This window comes from Natator depressus, chromosome 5 (assembly GCF_965152275.1).
Source record: "Natator depressus isolate rNatDep1 chromosome 5, rNatDep2.hap1, whole genome shotgun sequence".
Lineage (NCBI taxonomy): Eukaryota > Metazoa > Chordata > Testudines > Cheloniidae > Natator > Natator depressus.
In genome coordinates, this window is record NC_134238.1 from 20,051,260 (window position 1) to 20,075,301 (window position 24,042).

Below are 24,042 nucleotides of genomic sequence, written 5' to 3' on the forward strand. Positions count from 1 at the left end.
CTGTATAAATAGATTATAAATTGTATAAATGTATCTATTGAATAAATATATATGTATAAACAGATAAGGTCCTTGCAATATGGACCTCTGTCTATCTTAGGTGCTGATATATTGCCCATTACCGTAGTATTATCTGAGCATCTCACAGTTTTTTAATATATATATCTCCCCACAACATACTTGTGAAAGAGGAAAGTACTATTAGTTCCATTTACTTTACAAATGGAGAACTGAGGCACAGAGAGACCACACAACTTTACCAAGGAAACAGGAAGGGTGTGGCATGGCATTGAATTGAACCTGGATCCCTGAGTTCCAGGAAGCTAGCACCCTATCCATTAGACCACCCTCCTCTGTTTGCATTTTATATCTGTGATGATATCTGTGATTACCAATGCTCCTACATAAATAATAATATACCTTTGTAGTACTATTTTTAAATGTAAGGTGAGTTTTACAGTAACTCCTCACTTAAAGTTGTCCCAGTTAATGTTGTTTCATTGTTACGTTGCTGATCAATTAGGGAACATGCTAGTTTAAAGTTGCTCAATGCTCCCTTATAACATTGTTTGGCAGCCGCCTGCTTTGTCCACTGCTTGCAGGAAGAGCAGCCCGTTGGAGCTAGCTGGTGGGGGCTTGGAACCAGGGTGGACCAGCAGCCCCCCTATCAACTCCTCTAAGTTCCCTGTGCGACAGCCGCCCAGCAGGCTATCAATTGCCGGAAGTTCAGCTGTCCCTCCCCCCACCGCCCTGTGTTGCTCCTGCCCTCTGCCTTGGAGCTGCTCCCGGGAGCCTCCTGCTTGCTGTGCGGGGTGGAGGGGGAGAGGTGCTAACGTCAGGGTGTCCCCCTCCTGCTGCTCCTGCCCCCTGCTCCTTTACCCCATCTCCACAGTGCGGGGGGGGGGGGGGACACAACACGACTCAGGATGGGGGGAGCTTCCTGGCAGCAGCTGCTGTCTCAACTTGCTGATCTACTTAAAAAGACAGTGTACTTAGAGTGGGGTTAACGTACTTAAGGGGGCAATGTGCGTCTCTCTCTCTCTCTTTCTCACACACACAGGGTGTGTGTTTCTTCTCTCTCTGCTATGCAGTCTCCCCTCCCTCCATTCATGCTGCCTTGTAGAGTGTGAGGTTACATTAACAACAATGCATTAACCCATGAGGGCTCAGTTGAGTGCTAGTTCATCATTTAGCAGTAAGGCATTCCCTGGGAAATATCCCATCCTCTGACTCCACCCCCTTAACCAAGCTTCACAATCATCATTGCTGTGTACAGTATTAAATTGTTTCTCTGTGTGTGTGTGTGTATAGTCTTTTGTCTGGCAAAAAAAAAGTTCCCTGGAACCTAACCCCCTATTTACATTAATTCTTATGGGGAAATTGGATTCACATAACATCGCTTTGCTTAAAGTAGCATTTTTCAGGAACATAACTACAATGTTAAGCGAGGAGTTACTGCACTGTGTTTTTTGTTGTTCATGTGCACACTAAAAATGTGTAACCTCTAGGTAACTCCAGAACATTCATACGTTTGGAACTTCATGGAATAACACTATATTCTTAATCAAATACCCATACTTCTATAACTTGTATTGATGCCTTGTAGATGTAAGGGTACATTGATGGTTGACCAAATAAGAGCCTGCCCTGCACTTAGTGAGTAGACCCTCTAAGCAGGTGTTTGTGGTTTTTCGTTTGTTTGTTTTTATTTCCTTTAAATGAATTTTTATGCTAAGGCTTGAGAATTTGATCTAAGTATTTTAATCAAAATTCTTATTGTTGTTAATATATATTTATATTATATAGTACGAAAAGTGAACTGTGCACTTTATAAAAAGCAGGATAACAACATTCCTATCCTTTTGAGTTTAAATTAATAGTTTGAACAATATTTTTCTTTCTTATGGTTTTTTATCCTGCAAAGGGAACAAGAACAGATCCATATGCAGAGTTGGATCTTTAGACTTTTTTTTTTCTTTTCCTTAGAAGACTTTGCAACTGGGCTATGTGATAGGGTACATTTGGATAGCTCTGTCCCTTTTTTCCTCTGGAGCTCAGAGTTCCAATTCTATTTCAGGTCACCAGTATAAAGGATTTTAGTAGTTGCCATTTAGTTCCCCTTTGATCATAGCAAAACATCAGCACTCAGTGTAGCATGATTGGCAGAACCCAAGAGACAACAGAAAGGAAATAGCAAGTCAGGGTGAAGGTTTGTTGGCAAAGCTGGATGGGGAAGTGTGTACAGCACTACCCTCATTTATGCATAACCTGTCCCTCACTTTCATGTGTAATCAATTCATATTGAATTCTAAAGAAAAAGATATTGGCATTAATGTATTGGGGTATTTATTGCTTTACGTTTAGTTTCCGTTCATATTTTTAAGCAATTAACATTCACCTTTACCTTACATGTCATTAAGAGTTTTAAAACATATGCATTTAAATAGGAAAACCAACTCAAATGGCCGAAGGATGTAAAAGTGTTTTTAAATTATATACTTAAATAATAGTTATCTGAAAAACAAGTGGGCTTGATTCTGCAGTTCATGCAGGCACAATACCCATCAAAGACAGTGGGAGTTTTGCCAGCAGTAAGACTGCAAGACTGGACCCAGTATGCCTGCGGATGTTAGTTAATGCTTTTTTTTAATCTTCCACAATTTTCTGTATGCCATTCAGTAATACTGTACATGCCATAAAAAGTGCTGAATTATTATCCATCATATATTGTGCTTTCTGAAATAGTGAATAAGAACAGTAAAAATGTTCAACCTTCAGTACATATACTTAGTTTAACTACCTGGGAAAGCAGTCAGGCTTATTGATTTTGATCTTTTACATAGAATCATAGAAAAGGGACCTCACTTAAAAAAACTTCATATTCAGGCACAGGTTTAAAAATGTGAATTGCCAGATTTTACTGTGTATAAATCTATTCATGTTAAGCTGGCTTTTACATAAAGAGTTAAATGTACCTATGCATTTAGTTTTAAAATGTGACCTGGTGCACTAGTGATTTTTTTCCCCTCTGTGTTCTATTCGGTACTATTATTAATGCAGGAAAATCAGTAACATTAGTCATCTTAAAAGGGTTATTACTCAAGATGATTTAAATTGTGAAAATGTCAGTGGTGCTTGCATGCTCCCTGCTAGAGATGCCATGATTTACACTCTCTGACACCATTCTGCTGCTGAGAAGGGCTAGAAAAAGTAATGGCTTATATTTTGTACTGATCAGAATTCAGAACATGGTGTCAGCAATAACACATCTTAAATGTCCTAAGATTTGCCCAGGTTTCAAGTGCCCAGTCTTAGGTATACAGCTGGACCATCATCTACCTATTGTATAGAAATCCTAGCATCCTAATACATTTGTATATGGGGAGGCTTTCAAGAGTATTGGAGCATTTAATAGAATGGAAGTTTTTGAGGGAGTTTTTCTTGTTTTTAAAACATATAACAAAATATAATTCAAAAATATTGGACAATTTTTCAAAGAATATAGATCAACAAATATGTTTAAAGGTTTCATCTCTTAATATTTTGTTGATATAAATAGCAGAAAGAGGGTGAAGCTTTTGTTGTTGTTTTTTAAAAGATTATCACAGAATCATAGAAATGTAGGGCTGGAGGACACCTTGAGAGGCCATCAAGTCCAGCCTGCCTGCACTGAGGCAGGACCAAGTAAACCTAGACCATCCCTAACAGGTGTGTGTCCAGTCTGTTTTTAAAAATCTCTAATTGTGGGAATTCCACAACCTCCCTGGAAACCTGTTCCAGAGCTCAACTACTTTTAGAGTTAGAAGGTTTTTCCTAATATCTCCCTTGCTGCAGATTAAGCCCATTACGTCTTGTCCTACCTTGAATGGACATGGGGAACAGTTGATCACCGTCCTCTTTATAATAGCTTTTAACATATCTGAAGACTATCAGATCCCTCTCCCACCATAATCTTCTTTTCTCAAGCCTAACAAACCCAGGCTTTTTTAAAAAGCTTTTCTCATATGTCAGGTTTTCTAAACCTTTCATCATTTTTGTTGTTCTCCTCCAATTTATTCATCTCTTTCCTAAAGTGTGATGCCCAGAATTGGATACAGTATTCCAGTTCAGGCCTCACCAGTGCCAATTAGAGCAGGACAGTTACATCCCATGTCTTACAGATGACACTCCTGATAATACATACCAGAATAATATTAGCCTTTTTTGCAACTGCATCACATTATTGACTCATGTTCAGATTGTGATCCACTATAACTCTGAGATCCTTTTCAGCAGTACTACCTCCCAGCCAGCTTGTCCCCATTTTGTAGCTGTGCATTTGATTTTTCCTTCCTAAGTGAAGTACTTTGCACTTTACTGAATGTCATCTTGTTGATTTCAGACAACTCTCTCATTCTCTGATTTGTCAAGGTTGTTTTGAATTCTAAACCTGGCCTCCAAGTGCTTGTGATCCCTCCTGGCTTGGTGTCATCCACAAATTTTATAAGCACATTCTCCGCTCCATTATCCAAATCATTAATGAAAATATTGACTAGTACTGGACCCAGGACTGACCCCTCTGGGACCCCATTAGAGATAGGCTCTCCCTGTTTGATAACTACTCTTTGAGTATAGTCTTTCAACCACCTGTGCACCCACCATATTAGTAATTTCATCTAGACCACATTTCCCTAGTTTGCTTATGAGAATGTCATGTGGGACTGTGTCAAAAGCCTTACTAAAGTCAAAATATATCACATCCACTAATTCCCCCCATCCACTAGGCCAGTAACCCTGTCAAAGAAGAAAATTAGATTGGCTCAGCATGATTTGTTCTTGACAAATCCATGTTTACTATTTCCTATAACCATATTATCCTACAGATGCTTACAAATTGATTGTTTATCAATTGTTCCAGTATTTTTCCAAGTAACTAAATTAGGTTTACTGGTCTGTAATTCCCTGGGCCCTCTTTGTTCCCCTTTTTAAAGATGGGTGTATTATGTTTGCCCTTCTCCAGTCGTCTGGAAATTCACGTGTCCGCCATGAGTTCTCTGTTATGCCATTGGGACCACTCTTGTTCTGTCGTGCAGATATACTCCAGCATCCAAAAAGTCTTTTCCATCTCTAATTTTTGTGATTCTAACATGTTTCAATATATATTCCAGAAGAAATATAACAGTTATAATTTATAATTTTTGATTACTTACTTCAGTTCTGAAATGCTATTGTTTAAATGAATATAAAGAAGTTGTAGGTGATACTTTTTAATATATTAAAGTGATAGACTTCATTATAGGTTTAAGCTAATATGTTGGTTCAGATCTCACTATTTAATTTGAAGTAGATAGAATCAAAGGAAAATGGAATTTTAAAAAGGCAAATGATGAGACTGGAATTAATTTCTTTACCACTAATTCTGTTTCTAAACTTCACTGAGTTTCCATGCCTTGCAAAAGAGTGTAACTTGCAAAAGCCAGAAACTTGGCTGTACTTTATTTCTCCATTTAGTCCAATTTAAAAAAAAATCATTTTCATCATGTCTTGCAGGGAAAAAAGGGAGGAGAACATTTTAAAATCTGGCTGTAAAAGTGTCGTTTAAGATAATGTAGCCAGGATGTCCCTATCCTCTGTTTGTCAGAGGGTGGAGATGGATGGCAGGAGAGAGATCACTAGATCATTACCTGTTAGGTTCACTCCCTCTGGGGTACCTGGCATTGGCCACTGCAGGATACTCGGCTGGATGGACCTTTGGTCTGACCCAGTATGGCCGTTCTTATGTTCTTATCTTTATACCAATGTAAAGTCTACAGATCGGTAGAAAAAAGGAAAGCAGTAATATATGCACTACTAAATTTAGCACAACTAGTTTCATTTTGCAGAGTTGTGTATAGAGTTAATTAAGCATTTGCAAACATACTGCTTAGATTCTCAGCATCTCTTTAGTTTAAAACAGTGGTTTTTGGTGAACTAAATAAAATTTTAATTGAAGGTCATTAGAGAGGGCAGCCATTTAGCTGGTACTGGGAGGTCTTATTAAAAGTTTTCTGCAAATATCAAAGAGGAAAGGCTTTGTTTCACATTAAATTATTCTTCACAAGAAACCCTTTGGTTTCAGTGTTGACTCTTTCTTTTTCTATTACTGCAGATGAACACCTCTCTTTTGGGAAGTATTGGAATGCTGAATTCTGCACCTCAGCTCCGTTGTATTAAAACATACCAGGTGCCTCCTGTCCAGCCTGCCTCACCAGGTTCACACAATGCACTCAAATTGGCACGGCTGATCTGGACTTCCAATCGCAATGTTATTCTTATGGCACATGATGGCAAAGAACATCGATTTATGGTCTAGAGTCAGGCTCTCTGTTGCTAGAAATATATTTTTTGTTGTAAAATTCCCTGTAATTCTCTCTTTCTCTGTTCTTTTGTAACACTGGATTACCCACACCAGTGCCTATATAAATCATCCAATGGGACCAGCCAGACTGCAACATTTCTGCATGGTTCCCTAGAGCAGAATCTTGCTTCTGCCAGCTATTGATTCAGAGGTATGTCCACCAGCTCAACCAAGTGTGGTTATTCTATCACCATGTAGTTTTTCCTTGCCGTTGATAAGAGGGACGAAGATGGCTATTGGGAAAGCTCTTGTTGCTTGGTGCAACAGAAGCTGAAAAAAATCAACATCACTGAGGTTGCACTCCTTGACTAGATCAGTATTTTCAGGAATCATACCCCAACCTCTGAAGTTGGGCTGAATCAAGTCACTTTTACATTTTAAATGGAAATAATGCAGAGCAGTCCTAATTATAAATATTATTTTCCTTTTGAGGTTCTTAAAGAAGCTTACTGTTTACCAAAAAGGTTCTATGTTTACATGAACTTTCTTCTAGTGACTATGGGGTGATCATTGGGTGAGGTTTCATAAGGTTTAGCAGTTAGCTTCTTGGGGATAACTGTAATGGGATTCATGAGAAAGTATATGAGGAATTAGGTTTTCAGGAAAAGAGTAGCCATTGTTCTCATTTTGAAGAAGCCTTTTTCCTCTCATAAAGTTTAAGTTCTTGCTTGAATTGGAAGTTGTGGCATACTAGGTCATTGTTTTTGTGACCTGGAAGAAAGAATGAGCCGTCCACATGTAAATACCAAGAATCTCTTAAAGAGGGGAAATGAAACCTGAAAAAAAGAATACTTATGCACAAAGTTGTGTTTTTTCTGTATTCCCTTTGCTTCTACTGCAGATATTTATATTTTAAAAAGACCTTTCTCTTTCCCACTTGTGCTGGAACTTGCAGGAAAATGAGAATCCTGCATTTATGCCATCACATCCTGTTGCTGTATAAACTATTGCAGTGTCACAAACTCAGTTTGGCTTCATTGAAGGACTGAGGAGTAGGAATGCAAGTGCGCTTGATGGAAACACAGATATCACTGATATTTAGCAACTCAAAAATTATGGAAAATATGTAAAAGGTGAGTTAGTTGTTATTTGAATCCAATATATTTAAACATTTTCCCCAGTAAGAGAATTCTTCTGTAATGTAAGCTGTAATTGTTCACATTTTCCCTCTTTCTTACATATCTCATTTTGTGAAATATCAAATAATGTGAAAAATGTGCTGGTTTATGCTCAAAGTAAAAAAAAAATCCATAAAATACTATTTTATTTAAACATATTGATATAAGTGTTTGTATAGCTTTTATTTTCTTTGCCATTTTTGTCTAGAAAACTCAGAGAAGAGAGAAGGCTCACATTAAATGATGACATAAAGTTAAAGGTGGTACTTGCCATAAAATCCAATAGAATGAGAAAAAATGAACAAAGAAAATAATGGCTTCTAAATTTCAAATGCATTGTTTTCTAGAGGCAGTCTGTATAGTACACTATACATGAAAGTAGGATCTACAGTCCAGAATCAACATATCTGTTGTTTACTATAGTTTTTACAAACAAAGTAAGAAATTAAGACCATTAGGAATGTTTATCTCATATTGCTGTAAATCTTATTCTTTCTAACTATGGCAAGGCTGTAGTATATAGTGGTAGTAAAATTCTGTAGTAGAATTTTTGATGCTTTTCCTTAAAGTAAACTTATACAACATGCATGTACATTGTATTTATAAAGAGATATATGTAGGTCTCCATGACGAGAAGCAAAGAATTATACAGCATATACAATATTTGTCTGTAGAATCAAATGCTATAGTGCTACATTTAAGTATAGGCATATGAGGAAAATTAAAAGGTACATTTTATTCATTCTTCTATAGGCATTCCAAAGTCATATTTACTTGTTATAATATTTTTCAAGTACATATATGTTTATTTTTAAAATCTAAATGGAAACACAGTAGCAATGGGTATGCTAAAGAAGATTTTCTTTAGTATACAGTAAAATATCTTGCATTGCATGTGTAATTAAAAGTTTGCTTTAAACTAAAAATTTAATGGATTACAAAAAAATTGTAAAAGAAAGAGGGCAATCTACTTCCAGTACTGAAAAATAGTTAAATGTAGCAAAAGCTAAATTAGCAAAATTTTCAGAAGATTATGACAACTTCTGCAAATGTTTTATACAACACATCTAAAGCAACAGTCAGGATTGCAATCTAATGTGGAGTTAGTGTTACTTGGCTAGAAAATGCAGTAATGCTTAGTGGGAGGAAATAGATTATCTAACTGCTTAACTAATATTTGCACATTAGTTAAACACAAATCTCCATTTCAGTGACTTTGTTAACCCTACTCCCAAATTTCAACACAGATTAGATTTCTCAGCACTGCAGTAAAATTTGTGTTGTCATTCCAGTGTAAGCTTTTAGTATTTTATTGATTTGTTAGTACTGTATTTGGACTTGTCCTTGTAAATGTGGAGATGTATGTGGCTTTATTGGCGGTTTACAAGCTAAAGATGACATGATGAGATAACTGTATGAAAATGTTGTAATGATTGAAGTCACTGTGAATGTTAAATGATGAAAATGTTTGCCTCTCAAGAAATTTCTTGATTCCACTTAATTGCTACTGTATGTATTAATGCTATGTACATATGTTTGTGAAATAAAACTGAACAGTATTGAAGGATATTGTTCCTATATTATCATCCTAACTGTGATGTGATCACACACAAATGCATCCTTAGTTCCATTACTTACTTGACATTCATTTTTATTTTTCTTATGCACAGAAATAAATTCTCACATTTATTTGAATAAGGTTACATTTCACTAAGTTGGATGAAGATTCATGTTCAAGAGACTCAAGGCCTCCTTAACAAAAAAGAAGTCGGAAAGTGCTGAGGGAAAGCTATTATCTTTTCTGTCTATGAGAACAGTGTGAGTCAACCAGTTAAAGATGGTGATGATCTTCCAGAACCTCAGCAACATCCTCTGTAGCGTGGGTAAAGCTATGCACTCTTCTGGTTATTCAAGTCCTAGATCTCTCTTAAGAGGGAGAGTAATGGAACCAAATTATGCATCGAGATTTTCTGACATGGACTACTGTCCACTGGGAACTGAGCTGAGATTATTAAATTTGTTTAATGTAATACTTTGTTTGGATTTGAATTTGCATCCCCCCAGTAAGAAAAAGCATGATTGCGTTTGAGCAAGAATAACAAAATTGATCATTATTGCTTAAAAAGGTTTACAGCATAAGCAGTAAATGTAATCTTTCTCTTAGTGTTCAGATAAGATAGTACAGTTTGAATTGAGTCAATCATTTACATAACAAGACTTTAAAAAAATAGATAAAAACAAAAGGAGTTGGTTGCAACATATTTGAGTCCTGAATTTTCAAGGTGTGTATATGTGTTAAAATCATTGATGACTTAAATATTTTCTCATAGGTAAAATATGCTTAATAACAGTTTGTTGGTGATCACATAAACTGATCAAATGTGGAAAGGGCATGACATTAATAGGAAGGTAAAGCCAGGCAGTGCTGGATGAACTTTCACCTTTCACCTCTTCAGCTGACAGACAGAGTTGAGTGTTGAAAAATCAATACTTAGGAGCCAGGAGGGAAATATTTTCAACCTCTAACTAGAGAATGTATTTTGACAAGGCCAAGATAATCCAAGCTGCACAGGAGAAAGAGAAACGAAGACTCATTTTTAAAGCTTGACACTTCAAGGTGTTTTTGTACAATGGTTTAGAGAAAGCGTCGATACATACAAATACCAAAGGTCAAAAAGAAAAGCCAGAAGAATTTCAAAAATTAGATGCTCACTGTTTCCTTGCTGTTTACTTTACAGAATAGAGACTACAGTTAGATTTAACTTGTAAATATACTTTTAAATTAAGTGATCTCAGAATTTACCAGCTCACCCTGATTTACTAGAAATTAGAAAATACCAGAAGTCTGTGTTTTGCCTTAAGCACTTTAATTATGTGGTAAATCTGCTTACTGCCTGCTATATACCTATATTCAAGCACTTTTATTATTTATGATTTGGCATGATTTCATTTTGATGCAAAATGATCAATATTTGTCATTTATGTGGCAATGTAATATTTTCTTTCTTGGGTAATTTAATATCTGGTTTTATATATCATGTGCACCATATAGAATGGTTAAAATTTCTTTTGCACATGTTTTACACCAAAACTACTTTACAAATCAACGAATTACTTGCTGGTGGTGCAGAGACAAATTAGGCAAATGGAGCAACCATTTTGTCTTTAGCAATAGCTTTTATCTTTATAATCAATGGTATTGGGAGCGAGAATGGAATTTCCCCTACACCTTGGTGAAGTATTATAGAATTCTTAGCATGGACAGCCACCAGAAAAGGGTAGAATATAAAAGGATCCAAAGGCTTATACCTGTATTGCAGTGTTGGTACTGATTTGGAATATAAATCCAAATCCTAGAATTAGACCTGAATCCACACCTTTAACTCAGAGGTGAGATAGCATATGAAGACTAGTTTTACATGAAAAAAATTGCAGTTCTGAATAATGTAAATGAACAAATGTGTGCCTGGGGGCATTTAATACAAAGCCTAATAGTATTGTCATGAAATGTTGTCTAGAGCACAGCAGAGTTTTGAACAGCCTAGAGAGGAGGGAATGTATGATATACCGTGATCTGAATGTAAGTTGAAGTGAGGCAAGCCATAGATAAGGATTTTTATGGTAGGGGGATAGAAAGGTAAGAACTGGCTCGTGAATATGTAAAGGAAATAAACGTATCGAGGGGAGGAAACAGGATTATGACTTGCAAGGGCAAAGCAAATTCAGGAGGGAGTGAATGACTGTCACAAGCCACAGATGAGAGAACGAGGAGGACTTGTGGCACCTAACAAATTTATTTGAGCATAAGCTTTCATGGGCTAAAGCCCACTTCATCAGCTGCATGCAGTGGAAAATACAGTAGGAAGATATATATATTCAGAGAACATGAAAAAATAGGGGTTGCCATACCAACTCTTAATGAGACCAATTGATTAAGGTGGGCCATTATCAGCAGGAGAAAAAAAACTTTTATAGTGATAATCAGGATGGCCCATTTCAAACAGTTGACAAGAAGGTGTGAGTAACAGAGGGGGGAAATTAGCATGGGGAAATAGTTTTTAGTTAGTATAATGACTCATCCACTCCCAGTCTTTATTCAAGCCTAAATTAATGGTGTCCATTTTGCAGATTAATTCCAGTTCTGCTGTTTCTCATTGGAGTCTGTTTTTGAAGTTTTTTGTTGAAGAATTGCTACTTTTAGGTCTGTAATTGAGTGTCCAGGGAGGTTGAAGTGTTCTCTGACTGGTTTTTGTATGTTATAATTCTTGACGTCTGATTTGTGTCCATTTATTCTTTTGAGTAGAGACTGTCCAGTTTCATCAATGTACATGGAAGAGGCGCATTGCTGATACATGATGGCAAATATCACATTGGTAGATGTGCAGGTGAACGAGCCTGTGATGGCGTGGCTGATGTGATTAGGTCCTATGATGGTATCCCTTGAATAGAAAGGGGACAGAGTTGGCAACGGGCTTTGTTGCAAGGATAGGTTCCTGGGGTAGTGTTTTTGTTGTGTGGTGTGTGGTTGCTGGTGAGTATTTGCTTCAGGTTGGGGGGCGGTCTGTAGGCAAGGACTGGCCTGTCTCCCAAGATCTGTGAGAGTGATGGGTCGTCCTTCAGGATAGGTTGTAAATCCTTGATGATGCACTGGTGAGGTTTTAGTTGGGGGCTGAAGGTGATGGCTAGTGGCATTCTGTTATTTTCTTTGTTGGGCCTGTCCTGTAGTAGGTAACTTCTGGGTACTCTTCTGGCTCTGTCAATCTGTTTCTTCACTTCAGCAGATGGGTATTGTAGCTTTAGGAACGCTTGATAGAGATCTTGTAGGTGTTTGTCGCTGTCTGAGGGGTTGGAGCAAATGCGGTTGTATCTTAGAGCTTGGCTGTAGACAATGGATCGTGTGGTGTGGTCTGGATGAAAGCTGGAGGCATGTAGGTAAGTATAGCGGTCAGTAGGTTTCCCTGATAGGGTGGTGTTTATGTGACCATCGCTTATTAGCACCATAGTGTCCAGGAAGTGGATCTCTTGTGTGGACTGGTCCAGGCTGAGGTTGATGGTGGCATGGAAATTGTTGAAATCATGGTAGAATTCCTCAAGGGCTTCTTTTCCATGGGTCCAGATGATGAAGATGTCATCAATGTAGCACAAGCAGAGTAGGGACGTTAGGGGACGAGAACTGAGGAAGCGTTGTTCTAAGTCAGCCATAAAAATGTTGGCATACTATGGGGCCATGCAGGTACCCATAGCAGTGTTGCTGATTTGAAGGTATACATTGTCCCCAAATGTGAAATATTTGTGGGTGAGGACAAAGTCACAAAGCTCAGCCACCAGGCTTTTTGTGACATTATCAGGGATACTGTTCCTGATGGCTTGTAGTCCATCTTTGTGTGGAATGTTGGTTTAGAGGGTTTCTACATCCATAGTGACTAGGATGGTGTTTTCCTGAAGATCACCAATGGATTGTAGTTTCCTCAGGAAGTCAATGGTGTCTCGAAGATAGCTAGGAGTGCTGGTAGCGTAGGGCCTGAGGAGGGAGTCTACATAGCCAGACAATCCTGCTGTCAGGATGCCAATGCCTGAGATGATGGGGTGTCCATGATTTCCAGGTTTATGGATCTTGGGTAGCAGATAGAATACCCCTGGTCGCGGTTCTAGAGGTGTGTCTGTGCAGATTTGTTCTTGTGCTTTTTCAGGGAGTTTCTTGAGCAGATGGTGTTGTTTCTTTTGGTAACCCTCAGTGGGATCAGGGTAATGGCCTGTAGAATGTGGTGTTAGAGAGCTGCCTAGCAGCCTCTCGTTCATATTCCGACATATTCATGATGACGACAGCACCTCCTTTGTAAGCCTTTTTGATTATGATGTCAGAGTTGTTCCTGAGGCTGTGGATGGCATTGTGTTCTGCACAGCTGAGGTTATGGGGCAAGTGATGCTGCTTTTCCACAATTTCAGCCTGCGCACGTTGGCGGAAGCACTCTATGTAGAAGTCCAGTCTGTTGTTTCGACCTTCAGGAGGAGTCCACCCAGAATCCTTCTTTTTGTAGTGTTGGTAGGAAGGTTTCTGTGGGTTAGTATGCTGTTCGGAGGTGTCTTGGAAATATTCCTTGTGTTGGAGACGTCAAAAGTAGGGTTCTAGGTCACCACAGAACTGTATCATGTTCATGCGGGTGGAGGGGTAGAAGGAGAGGCCCCAAGATAGGACAAATTCTTCTGCTGGGCTTAGAGTATAGCTGGATAGATTAAAATATTGCTGGGTGGGTTAAGGGAACCACTGTTGTGGCCCCTTGTGGCATGTAGTAGTTTAGATAGTTTCATGTCCTTTTTCCTTTGTAGAGAAGCAAAGTGTGTGTTGTAAATGGCTTGTCTAGTTTTTGTAAAGTCCAGCCACGAGGAAGTTTGTGTGGAAGGTTGGTTTTTTTATGAGAGTATCTAGTTTTGAGAGCTCATTCTTAATCTTTTCGTTTGCTGTATAGGATGTTGATGAGGTGGTTCCGCAGTTTCTTTGAGAGCGTGTGGCACAAGCTGTCAGCATAGTCTGTGTGGTATGTAGATTGTAATGGATTTTTTACCTTCAGTCCTTTTGGTATGATGTCCATCTGTTTGCATTTGGAAAGGAAGATGATGTCTGTCTGTGTCTGTATGAGTTCTTTGATGAAGTTGATGGATTTCCACTTCATATGGCTAAATGCAGTGCCTTGCATGGTGACAGATTTCAGAGTGGTAGCCGTGTTAGTCTGTGTCAGCAGAAAGAACGAGGAGTACTTGTGGCACCTTAGAGACTAACAGAGTGTAGTGCTGGAAGTTGGTCAGGAAGAGGCTAGTAAGGGTAGTTACACCGAGTGACAGAAGCTTGATTAGAAGGTTTTGGGGATGAGCGGGGGACCTTCAAGGCAGCGATATGAGGGGCACACTCTAGAACCTTGGAGGTAAAAGGGCAGAGGCAGCGGGGATCAAGGGAGGGATTTCTGTGGCAATCAGAATACAAGAGTGTGAATGAAGACTGAGAGGGGGAAAAAAAACAAATGAGAGAGAGATTAAGATGAGGGATGGTGTATTTGTGCTTTAATTACATAAGCAGGTTATCTCCAAACTCCCACATGATACTCGGTGTGAATTGGTGCAAATTACTTAATGGCTATGCCCTAATGACAGGTAATACTAACAGCATCACAGATGGTCCATCCCCTTGGAGTCCGACACCTGTGATGAGAGGCCACTTGAAATTTATAGGGAGAAAATTGTATAAAAAATTGCACTAAACTTTTCAGGCTTGTTGCACTCAAACAGAAAGGAAGGTATGCCTTTCCTGCTTTTATATGCCACTGGGCTGCTGCTTCTGTGGCATCCCTGTGCAGGTAGAAGGAGTCTCATTTCAAGTGCAGTGTATGGAACTCTTGCTTCTAAATCGTATAAATCCATAGGGTGAAATCCTGGCCCATTGAAGGTTTGTCGGTGACAAAACTCCCATTGACTTCAGTAGGGGCAGGATTTCCCTCATAATTGGTGTTAAATGTCCTCTTCAAAATCTGTCAATCACACTTGAAAACAGGGCTATTTCAAAATGCAAACTACAGAGGTTGGCACAAGCTAAATTACATCAACTGTATTGATCAAAGATTTTGCCAAATAGCATGATGCTACAGTTTTACATTATATATATTTCTTGAAGACAATGGACATCCCTCGCAGCTGACTCAGAGATGCATTTAAACACATCTTGCTTTATTTTAGTTAAAACATTAAAGAGCTATGTTCTCATTTGGATGGTGGCTTAATTCCCAAAACCTTAAGATAAGAATATACCTATTAGGGCACAATCAAAACTGTAAAGCAAATATCACCAGAGTTATAGTGTATACTTCACAAAAGTGTGAAATAAAGGGCTTTTAAAGCCATTTGAAAGGCTTTACAAGGCATGTTAACCAGATAATACAGAAAACTGCAGTGCAAGCTTACAGGGTAAACCCAAAGCCTGAAAAAGAACACTTTAGAAATGTGTAGGGTTTGACCTTATATAGTGCCTTTTTTAAAAAAAATAAGCCTTGTACAAGCAGGCTAATGTCTGCAAGTAAATGGAGGAACCTTTATATGCTTAGCAATATCTCTCACATTTAGAACCTATTTTGTTATCAGGGAATATTGGAGAGGAACCAAAGTTATTCCCTCTCCTCTGTGGTAAATGCTACAGGAGCTTTAATTATCAACAGAGACCAACAGAAGAGCCCCAAGTTGAATATATCATCTGATGGACAGCATCTTTGACAGCATAGCATTCCCCAAGTACTGCATTGCAGCAAGAGCATTGCTATAAGCCCAAATCCTGCGGGCAACTTGACCTTCTGTCCCAAATGTAACTACCAACCCAGCTATACTGGCTCCTCCAAGGTTAGATTGTTTTCTTGTTGATGTCTTGTAGTGTATCTGTGAGGCAATTCTCTGATTTAGACCACAATCTGGTAGATGATGAGCTTGTGAACATCTAATTAATTTAACTTGTGACCTCGGGTTAGATTTCAAGTGCTTTCCAGAAATAAAAAAAAAAACTCCTCACAATGCTGCAAGGCTGGTTTTAAACATTTTCAGTTGAGAGCAAGGTCTTGGTTTCACTGAAGAGCATCTAGGATTCTTACAAAAAGAAAAGGAGTACTTGTGGCACCTTAGAGACTAACCAATTTATTTGAGCATAAGCTTTCGTGAGCTACAGCGATGAAATGAGCTGTAGCTCACGAAAGCTTATGCTCAAATAAATTGGTTAGTCTCTAAGTTGCCACAAGTCCTCCTTTTCTTTTTGCGAATACAGACTAACACGGCTGCTACTCTGAAACCTAGGATTCTTACAATTATCAAAGTTTATAGCACATATTTCCTTCCTGTTTAGAGGATAGAATTCATGAAGATTCCTGCACAGCTCCATCTTCTCCACCCTCCTACCCGACTCAAATCACACCCGTCTTGCCTAGGAAACCACAAACAATACAACTTTGTGATACCTCCGTCTTCCTTCTTTCCTTCCTACGTTGGAATAGAAAACATGACTGTCATTTCAGCCTGCTCCCTTTGGAACATAGGAACAGCACGCTAGAGCTTAGTGAGTGTATATATACGTCCAGAGCAGGAGAACAGTGTAGGCAGAAATCTATAACAAAAAACAAGAACAAATGACAAGTTTCAAAAGTGTACCTTCAAAGTTATAGCAATTAATTTCAGTAGAGTTTCAGTTCAAAGGTTTGCAAACCAGTCAGCAGCCAATGTGAACATCAGACACAGCTGGGGCCTGCACATCAACCATATAAAAAAATTTAAGTTGATCTTACTTTGCAAATGAAATCTTTCAGCAGCCATGCAGGTCTTTCCTATGTTTGAATTTCCGACATTAGCAGGTAGCTTCAAAGAGTACACAAGCTTGTCCTATTTATATTGCCCAACTTCAAAATGTAATATTTTTAATAATGCTGAGTTAAACTAAAATAAGACAAAATTGGGCAGCATTAGGAGAAATTGATGGGGCCACAGTGAAATCTGTGCTCAGCAGACAAAACTATATAAAAGAACTGCTTGCTAGGGAGATTTTCCTGTGTATTCAAGTAAGCTGTTCTGGCAGTGCCCAGCCTTTTAGCAAAGAGCTAAGACTTAAAAAATAACAGTAATAAATTTGTCTGAAGAAAAGCAGCAGTAAAAATATGTATTGTACAGTCTGAGTCTTCAGTATAAGGAATTAACACTTTATGGCAACATTTGTCCAAAGAGTGTTCTTTGAACTGCAAGCCTCCTGGGGAAATTCACCTGATTTCTGATGTCTGGAAATTAAAAGTTTATCTTGTATGAAAAATTAAAAGATGAACCCTTCCTGTGGAGAGTTTTTTGTTGATTTTATTTTTTAAATGAAGGCTGAGTGGCATCTCTGAGGAGATATTTGTTACATTTGCAAAACTTATTAATTTGAACACATTTTGCAGCGTGGAAATTGTCCACCTTAAAATAAAAACCCAATAAGCTTTGATTTTTCTCCCATCAGTTTTACATTGTTATTAGCTCTGTTGTCATCAGTGAAGTTATTCCTGATTTATACTGGGATAAGTGAAAGAAGCATTTGGCCCATATACCTTAGACAGACACTTTATCTGTCGTGCACTCATGCTGTGGAATCTTACACATCCTACAAAATGATATAAAGTCTATGAAAAGCCTAAACATAAATGATTGGTTCTTTCTCCTCTTTGCTATGCAGGTAAATTCCTTTCCTCCCCATTTCTCACTATCATTTGTTAACCTCATTACTCTATTGTGAGGTGGATGTACTGTGGGAAAGGCATTGCAAAGAGATAGGTGAGTGGTTCTCAACCAGGAGTACAGGTACCCCTGGAGGTACTAAGGTCTTCCTGGGGTACATCAGCTCATCTAGATATTTGCCTAGTTTTACAACAAGCTACATAAAAAGCACTAGGAAAGTCAGGAGAAACCAAAATTTCATACAAACAATGACTTGTTTGTACTGCTCAGGAGTTCCACAGCTACAGGCCAGCCACTGAGAAGCTGTCCCTGGCTCTTACGGGTCTCACTTTTGTTGTTGACCGGTTCTGTTGTTGTTCATGACTGCATGGTTGTGCTGCAGTAATCCCTAATTGTGAGCAGAGGGGCACACCCCTGGTAGCCAGGGCCAGCCATTCAGAGCTTTGAAAATCAAGACCAAAAGATTTTGAATTTAATCTAGAAGTTGGGGGGAGCTAATGTAGTATCCAGAGCACCAGGGTGAGGTGCTTACATTAACCTCATTGTTTAACAGGCAGGAATAATGAAATTAGACATCTGTAATCATTTCCAGGCTCAATACACTGCAAAACACAAGGCTGGAGTTAAAAAAAAAAAAATCGATCACTGTAACCAGGTTTGAATCCAATAAGAAGCCAGCTGTAGGAAGATATTTTGAGTAGCTGTTGCTAGCTGGGTGACTAGTAGCACTAAAGAGCCTAGAAGGACCCTGAGATTCTACCATCTCAACAATTAGAGAGCAAACTCTTTTTTGATTGTGGGTGAGGTTACAGTGTGGCATGTCTTGAGGAGTGGCATTTGTCCCACCTAGATACTGCTCTGCCACCCTGACAAGAGCAAACAGCTCAGTCCAGATCTGAGTGATTTTATCAGTAGCACGAAAATTCCTTATAATAAAAGGAATTCAACGACATAACAAAACAGTGACAGCCAAGTAGAATTAACCAGGCCATTCACCCCCTGCAACATTTTCACCATTCAGGGCTTTATGGACACTGTTAGGGGATGCAAGAGCCTTCTCTTCATCTCCTGAATGGCATAAGACTTCAAAGATGCCATTAGTTGGATTAGCACTAGACTTATGCTGTTGGCACTCTAGCTGACTCTATCTTGGCTCCACCTATCACAGATCATCTGTAGGCAGGGTGACCTATGAGGAGGTGGTGTCCAGAGGCCATTGTACTGAGAGTATCAAGAGTGTTCTGACAGAGACACTTTTAAAGTATATCAGCTTCTAAGGACAGACTATTAAAACAGATCCTGGCAGGAAAGGTTACATCCTGACACCAAAATGAAGATAGCAGTGGTTGGTCCATGACAACATTGCAGACCTCTAGATGCAGTCCACACATGAGACCTTGAGTGTGGCCAGCTATGAATGACCCCAGAAAGCTCTGGTTCCCTGTCATTGTCATGGGTAGCCATGAGATCTTGAGCTAACCCAGGAGAGTTGCCCTGTCACCAAGAGTAGTCCTACCTATGTCACTGTCACCTTGTAAAGGAACTCAGTTAAAGCCAACATACTGCATTGCACAGCTTGCCAGGACTGATCTTATTTGAACAGTATTCCGTGACTCACATGCAAGGTGAATGTGTTAAATTAGATCTGTATCTAATCTGTCTAGATCTGTATCTTAACAAAATGATACTTCCTCAATTCAAATACTGCATTTGGTTTTGAACACCCCATCTCAAGAAGAACCCACCCAAAACAGAAATTGTCCAGAAAAAGACAACAAAAAGTGTTCAGAGAAATAAAAGGCTTAAGGACCGGAGAGTTTAATGAAAGTGGAATAATTGGCTCTGTAGGCTTCTCCAGCCTGTGGATCTGGTCATCCCTTCTCTGGGGTGTTGTCTCTGGGTGACTCCTAACCAGCTTGCTGGCAGAACTTTCTTTCTTTAGCCTGCTTTTTCCCCTGACAGCCATCCCACCTCTCTGCTTCTCAGCTTTTTTATTCTCCCAGCTGTTGTAAGGCTGGTGGTTGCTGCATTAACTCCTTGGTTGCCAGACCAGCATGGAGTCTTTACATCCCATAACAGGGAGCTTCTCCCAGGTGTGAAGGGCAGCAAGGGAGAAAGCACAAAGGTGCTTATCTGGCTATATAACAAGTGATGGAGGCTGACATCCTGGGCCGATTGGAAACAGGAGTCCACTTTTTGAAAGTGAAGGAGAGAGGCTAGGTGGACTGCGAGTAGGTGCTAAAAATGAAGACAAGTAGCTTATGCTTGAAAAGAAAAAGAAGAGGGAGCCAATAAAGGGATGAAAAAAGAGGGGCGACATGGTCAAAGCAACAGACGAGGAAAATGACCTTGGCAGCAGTATTCTAAATGGATATCAGTGGGGCAAGGGTGTATTTGTCAAGGCCAGAGATAACTCAGAACAGAGGCCTGGCACATAAGTGTCAGCCCATAAGAAAAAATCCAGTTGCCCAGTTTTGCACACCAGTCTCTGCACAGAGAAGAGGAATGGCAGAATCCTGTCCCCGCAGAAGCTTTTTCCTACAGCCTAATAAATGGAGTAGGTGCCATTTTCCTACCTCATACTATTTTCAGGGAGGGAAGGACCAGAAGAGCCCTGTGGAAGGTAGATCCTCCAACTTGGCCTTTGCTCCTCTGAGCGCTAAAAGCACCCCTCCATGCTGCCAAACAGGAATGCTCCACAGCATGGGGCTTCCCACCAAAGGTTCATACATCCATGGCTCCCAGCCCGTTTGCACAGCAGATCTTCATTGGTTCTGTTGCCATGGGGCCTTCACTGTAAATTAGAAACAGTTCCTTTTGGTTTCTCTCTTAGAATCCTAGAAGATTAGGGTTGGAAGAGACCTTAGGAGGTCATCTAGTCCAACTTCCTGCTCAAAGCAGGACCAACTCCAACTAAATCATCCCAGCCAGGGATTTGTCAAGCCAGGCCTTAAAAACCTCTAAGGATGGAGATTCCACCTCCTCCCTAGGCATTCCAGTGCTTCACCACCCTCCTAGTGAAATAGTGTTTCCTAATATCCAACCTAGACCTCCCCCACTGCAACTTGAGACCATTACTCCTTGTTCTGTCATCTGCCACCACTGAGAACAGCCGAGCTCCATCCTCTTTGGAACCCCCCTTCAGGTAGTTGAAGGCTGCTATCAAATCCCCCCTCACTCTTCTTTTCTGCAGACTAAATAAGCCTAGTTCCCTCAGCCTCTCCTCAGAAGTCATGTCCCCTAGCCCCTTAATCATTTTCGTTGCCCTCTGCTGGACTATCTCCAATTTGTCCACATCCTTTCTGATGGGGGGGCCCCCAAAACTGGACGCAATACTCCAGATGTGGCCTCACCAGTGCCAAACAGAGAGGAATAATCACTTCTCTCAATCTGCTGGTAACGCTCCTACCAATGCAGCCCAAAATGCCGGTGGTCTTCTTGGCAGCAAGGGCACACAATTGACTCATATCCATCATTCATCTTGTAATCCCCAGGTCCTGTTCTGCAGAACTGCTGCTTAGCCAGTCGGTCCCCAGCCTGTAGCGGTGCATGGGATTCTTCCGTCCTAAGTGCAGGACTCTGCACTTGTCCCTGCTGAACCTCATCAGATTTCTTTTAGCCCAATCCTCCAATTTGTCTAGGTCACTCTGGACCCTATCCCTACCCTCCAGCATATCTAACTGTCCCCCCAGCTTAGTGTCATCCACGAACTTGCTGAGTGTGCAAACCATCCCATCATCCAGACCATTGCTGCAGTGAAAAGAATGCATTGTTTAGATATTAAAACCTCCAAAGGACACAGAATGGCTCAAGTCTCCCACTTCGTTCTTGTTCAGCAGGCTTGAGGAGTGCATCCTATTGTGACTCCACATCATCTCTTGGATAATCTTTCCCTGCATATCTATGGTATGGATCTAAAGCACTGACTCCCAAAGCAATGAAATTAATGTCACTTTTAATTTATACTGGTCCCTAAAGGAAGACATAACTTTTATTTTGTCCAACTTGTGCTACTCATCCCTGATATTAATATGATGGTTAACAAGGATCAAAGGAAAGGAGTACTTGTGACACCTTAGAGACTAACCAATTTATTTGAGCATAAGCTTTCGTGAGCTACAGCTCACTTCATCGGATGCATACTGTAGAAAATACAGAAGATGTTTTTATACACACAAACTATGAAAAAATGGGGGTTTATCACTACAAAAGGTTTTCTCTCCCCCCACCCTACTCTCCTGCTGGTAATAGCTTATCTAAAGTGATCACTCTCCTTACAATATGGATGATAATCAAGGTGGGCCATTTCCAGCACAAAGCCAGGGTTTAACAAGAACATCTGAGGAACAGGGGTGGGGGAAGAATAATAAACAAGGGGAAATAGGTTACTTTTTATAATGACTCAACCATTCCCAGTCTCTATTCAAGCCTAAGTTAATTGTACCCAATTTGCAAATTAATTCCAATTCAGCAGTCTCTCGTTGGAGTCTGTTTTCGAAAATTTTTTGTTGAAGGATAGTCACTTTGAGATCAAAAATTGAGTGACCAGAGAGATTGAAGTGTTCTCCGACTGGTTTATGAATGTTATAATTCTTGACATCTGATTTGTGTCCATTTATTCTTTTATGTAGAGACTGTCCAGTTTGCCCAATGTACATGGCAGAGGGGCATTGCTGCACATGATGGCATATATCACATTGGTGGATGTGCAGGTGAACGAGCCTCTGATAGTGTGGCTGATGTTATTAGGCCCTGTAGTAGGTGACTTCTGGGTACTCTTCTGGCTCTCTCAATCTGTTTCTTCACTTCCGCAGGTGGGTATTGTAGTTGTAAGAATGCTTGATAGAGATCTTGTAGGTGTTTGTCTCTGTCTGAGGGGTTGGAGCAGATGGGGTTGTATCGCAGAGCTTGGCTGTATACAATGGATCGTGTGGTGTGGTCAGGGTGAAAGCTGGAGGTATGTAGGTAGGAATAGCAGTCAGTAGGTTTCCGGTATAGGGTGGTGTTTATGTGACCATCGTTTATTAGCACTGTAGTGTCCAGGAAGTGGATCTCTTGTGTGGACTGGACCAGGCTGAGGTTGATGGTGGGATGGAAATTGTTGAAATCATGGTGGAATTCCTCAAGTGCTTCTTTTCCATGGGTCCAGATGATGAAGATGTCATCAATATAGAGCAACAGGACAGGCCCAACAAAGAAAATAACAGAACGCCACCATCCGTCACCTTCAGCCCCCAACTAAAACCCCTCCAACGCATTATTAAGGATCTACAACCTATCCTGAAGGATTACCCAACACACTCACAAATCTTGGGAGACAGGCCAGTCCTTGCCTACAGACAGCCCCCCAACCTGAAGCGAATACTCACCAGCAACCACACACCACACAACAGAACCACTAACCCAGGAACCTATCCTTGCAACAAAGCCCGTTGCCAACTGTGCCCACATATCTATTCAGGGGACACCATCACAGGGCCTAATAACATCAGCCACACTATCAGAGGCTGGTTCACCTGCACATCCACCAATGTGATATATGCCATCATGTACAGCAATGCCCCTCTGCCATGTACATTGGGCAAACTGGACAGTCTCTACGTAAAAGAATAAATGGACACAAATCAGATGTCAAGAATTATTCATAAACCAGCCGGAGAACACTTCAATCTCTCTGGTCACTCGATTTCTGATCTCAAAGTGACTATCCTTCAACAAAAAAATTTCGAAAACAGACTCCAACGAGAGACTGCTGAATTGGAATTAATTTGCAAATTGGGTACAATTAACTTAGGCTTGAATAGAGACTGGGAATGGTTGAGTCGTTATAAAAAGTAACCTATTTCCCCTTGTTTATTATTCCCCCCCCCCCCCAACTGTTCCTCAGATGTTCTTGTTAAACCCTGGCTTTGTGCTGGAAATGGCCCACCTTGATTATCATCCACATTGTAAGGAGAGTGATCACTTTAGATAAGCTATTACCAACAGGAGAGTGGGTTTGTGTGTGGGGCGGGGTGGGGAGAAAACCTGGATTTGTGCTGGAAATGGCCCACCTTGATTATCATACACATTGTAAGGAGAGTGATCACTTTAGATAAGCTATTACCAACAGGAGAGTGGGTTTGTTGGGGGGGGGGGAACCTGGATTTGTGCTGGAAATGGCCCACCTTGATTATCATACACATTGTAAGGAGAGTGATCACTTTAGATAAGCTATTACCAGCAGGAGAGTAGGGTGGGGGGAGAGAAAACCTTTTGTAGTGATAAACACCCATTTTTTCATGGTTTGTGTGTATAAAAACATCTTCTGTATTTTCCACAGTA

At 40.0% G+C, this 24,042-nt stretch overlaps 1 protein-coding gene across 2 annotated transcripts in view; it reads left to right on the forward strand.

Annotated features, from left to right (window-relative positions):
• WDR7 (WD repeat domain 7) overlaps positions 1–9,267 on the forward strand; it is a 346,874-nt gene extending 337,607 nt beyond the window's left edge. For both annotated transcript variants that reach the window (XM_074952395.1, XM_074952396.1), the window contains one exon: positions 6,128–9,267. In XM_074952395.1, the coding sequence (XP_074808496.1) occupies positions 6,128–6,331 (204 nt within the window). In that variant the 3' untranslated portion in view covers positions 6,332–9,267. The remainder of the gene's footprint in view (positions 1–6,127) is intronic.
• The last annotated feature ends 14,775 nt before the right edge of the window (positions 9,268–24,042 follow it).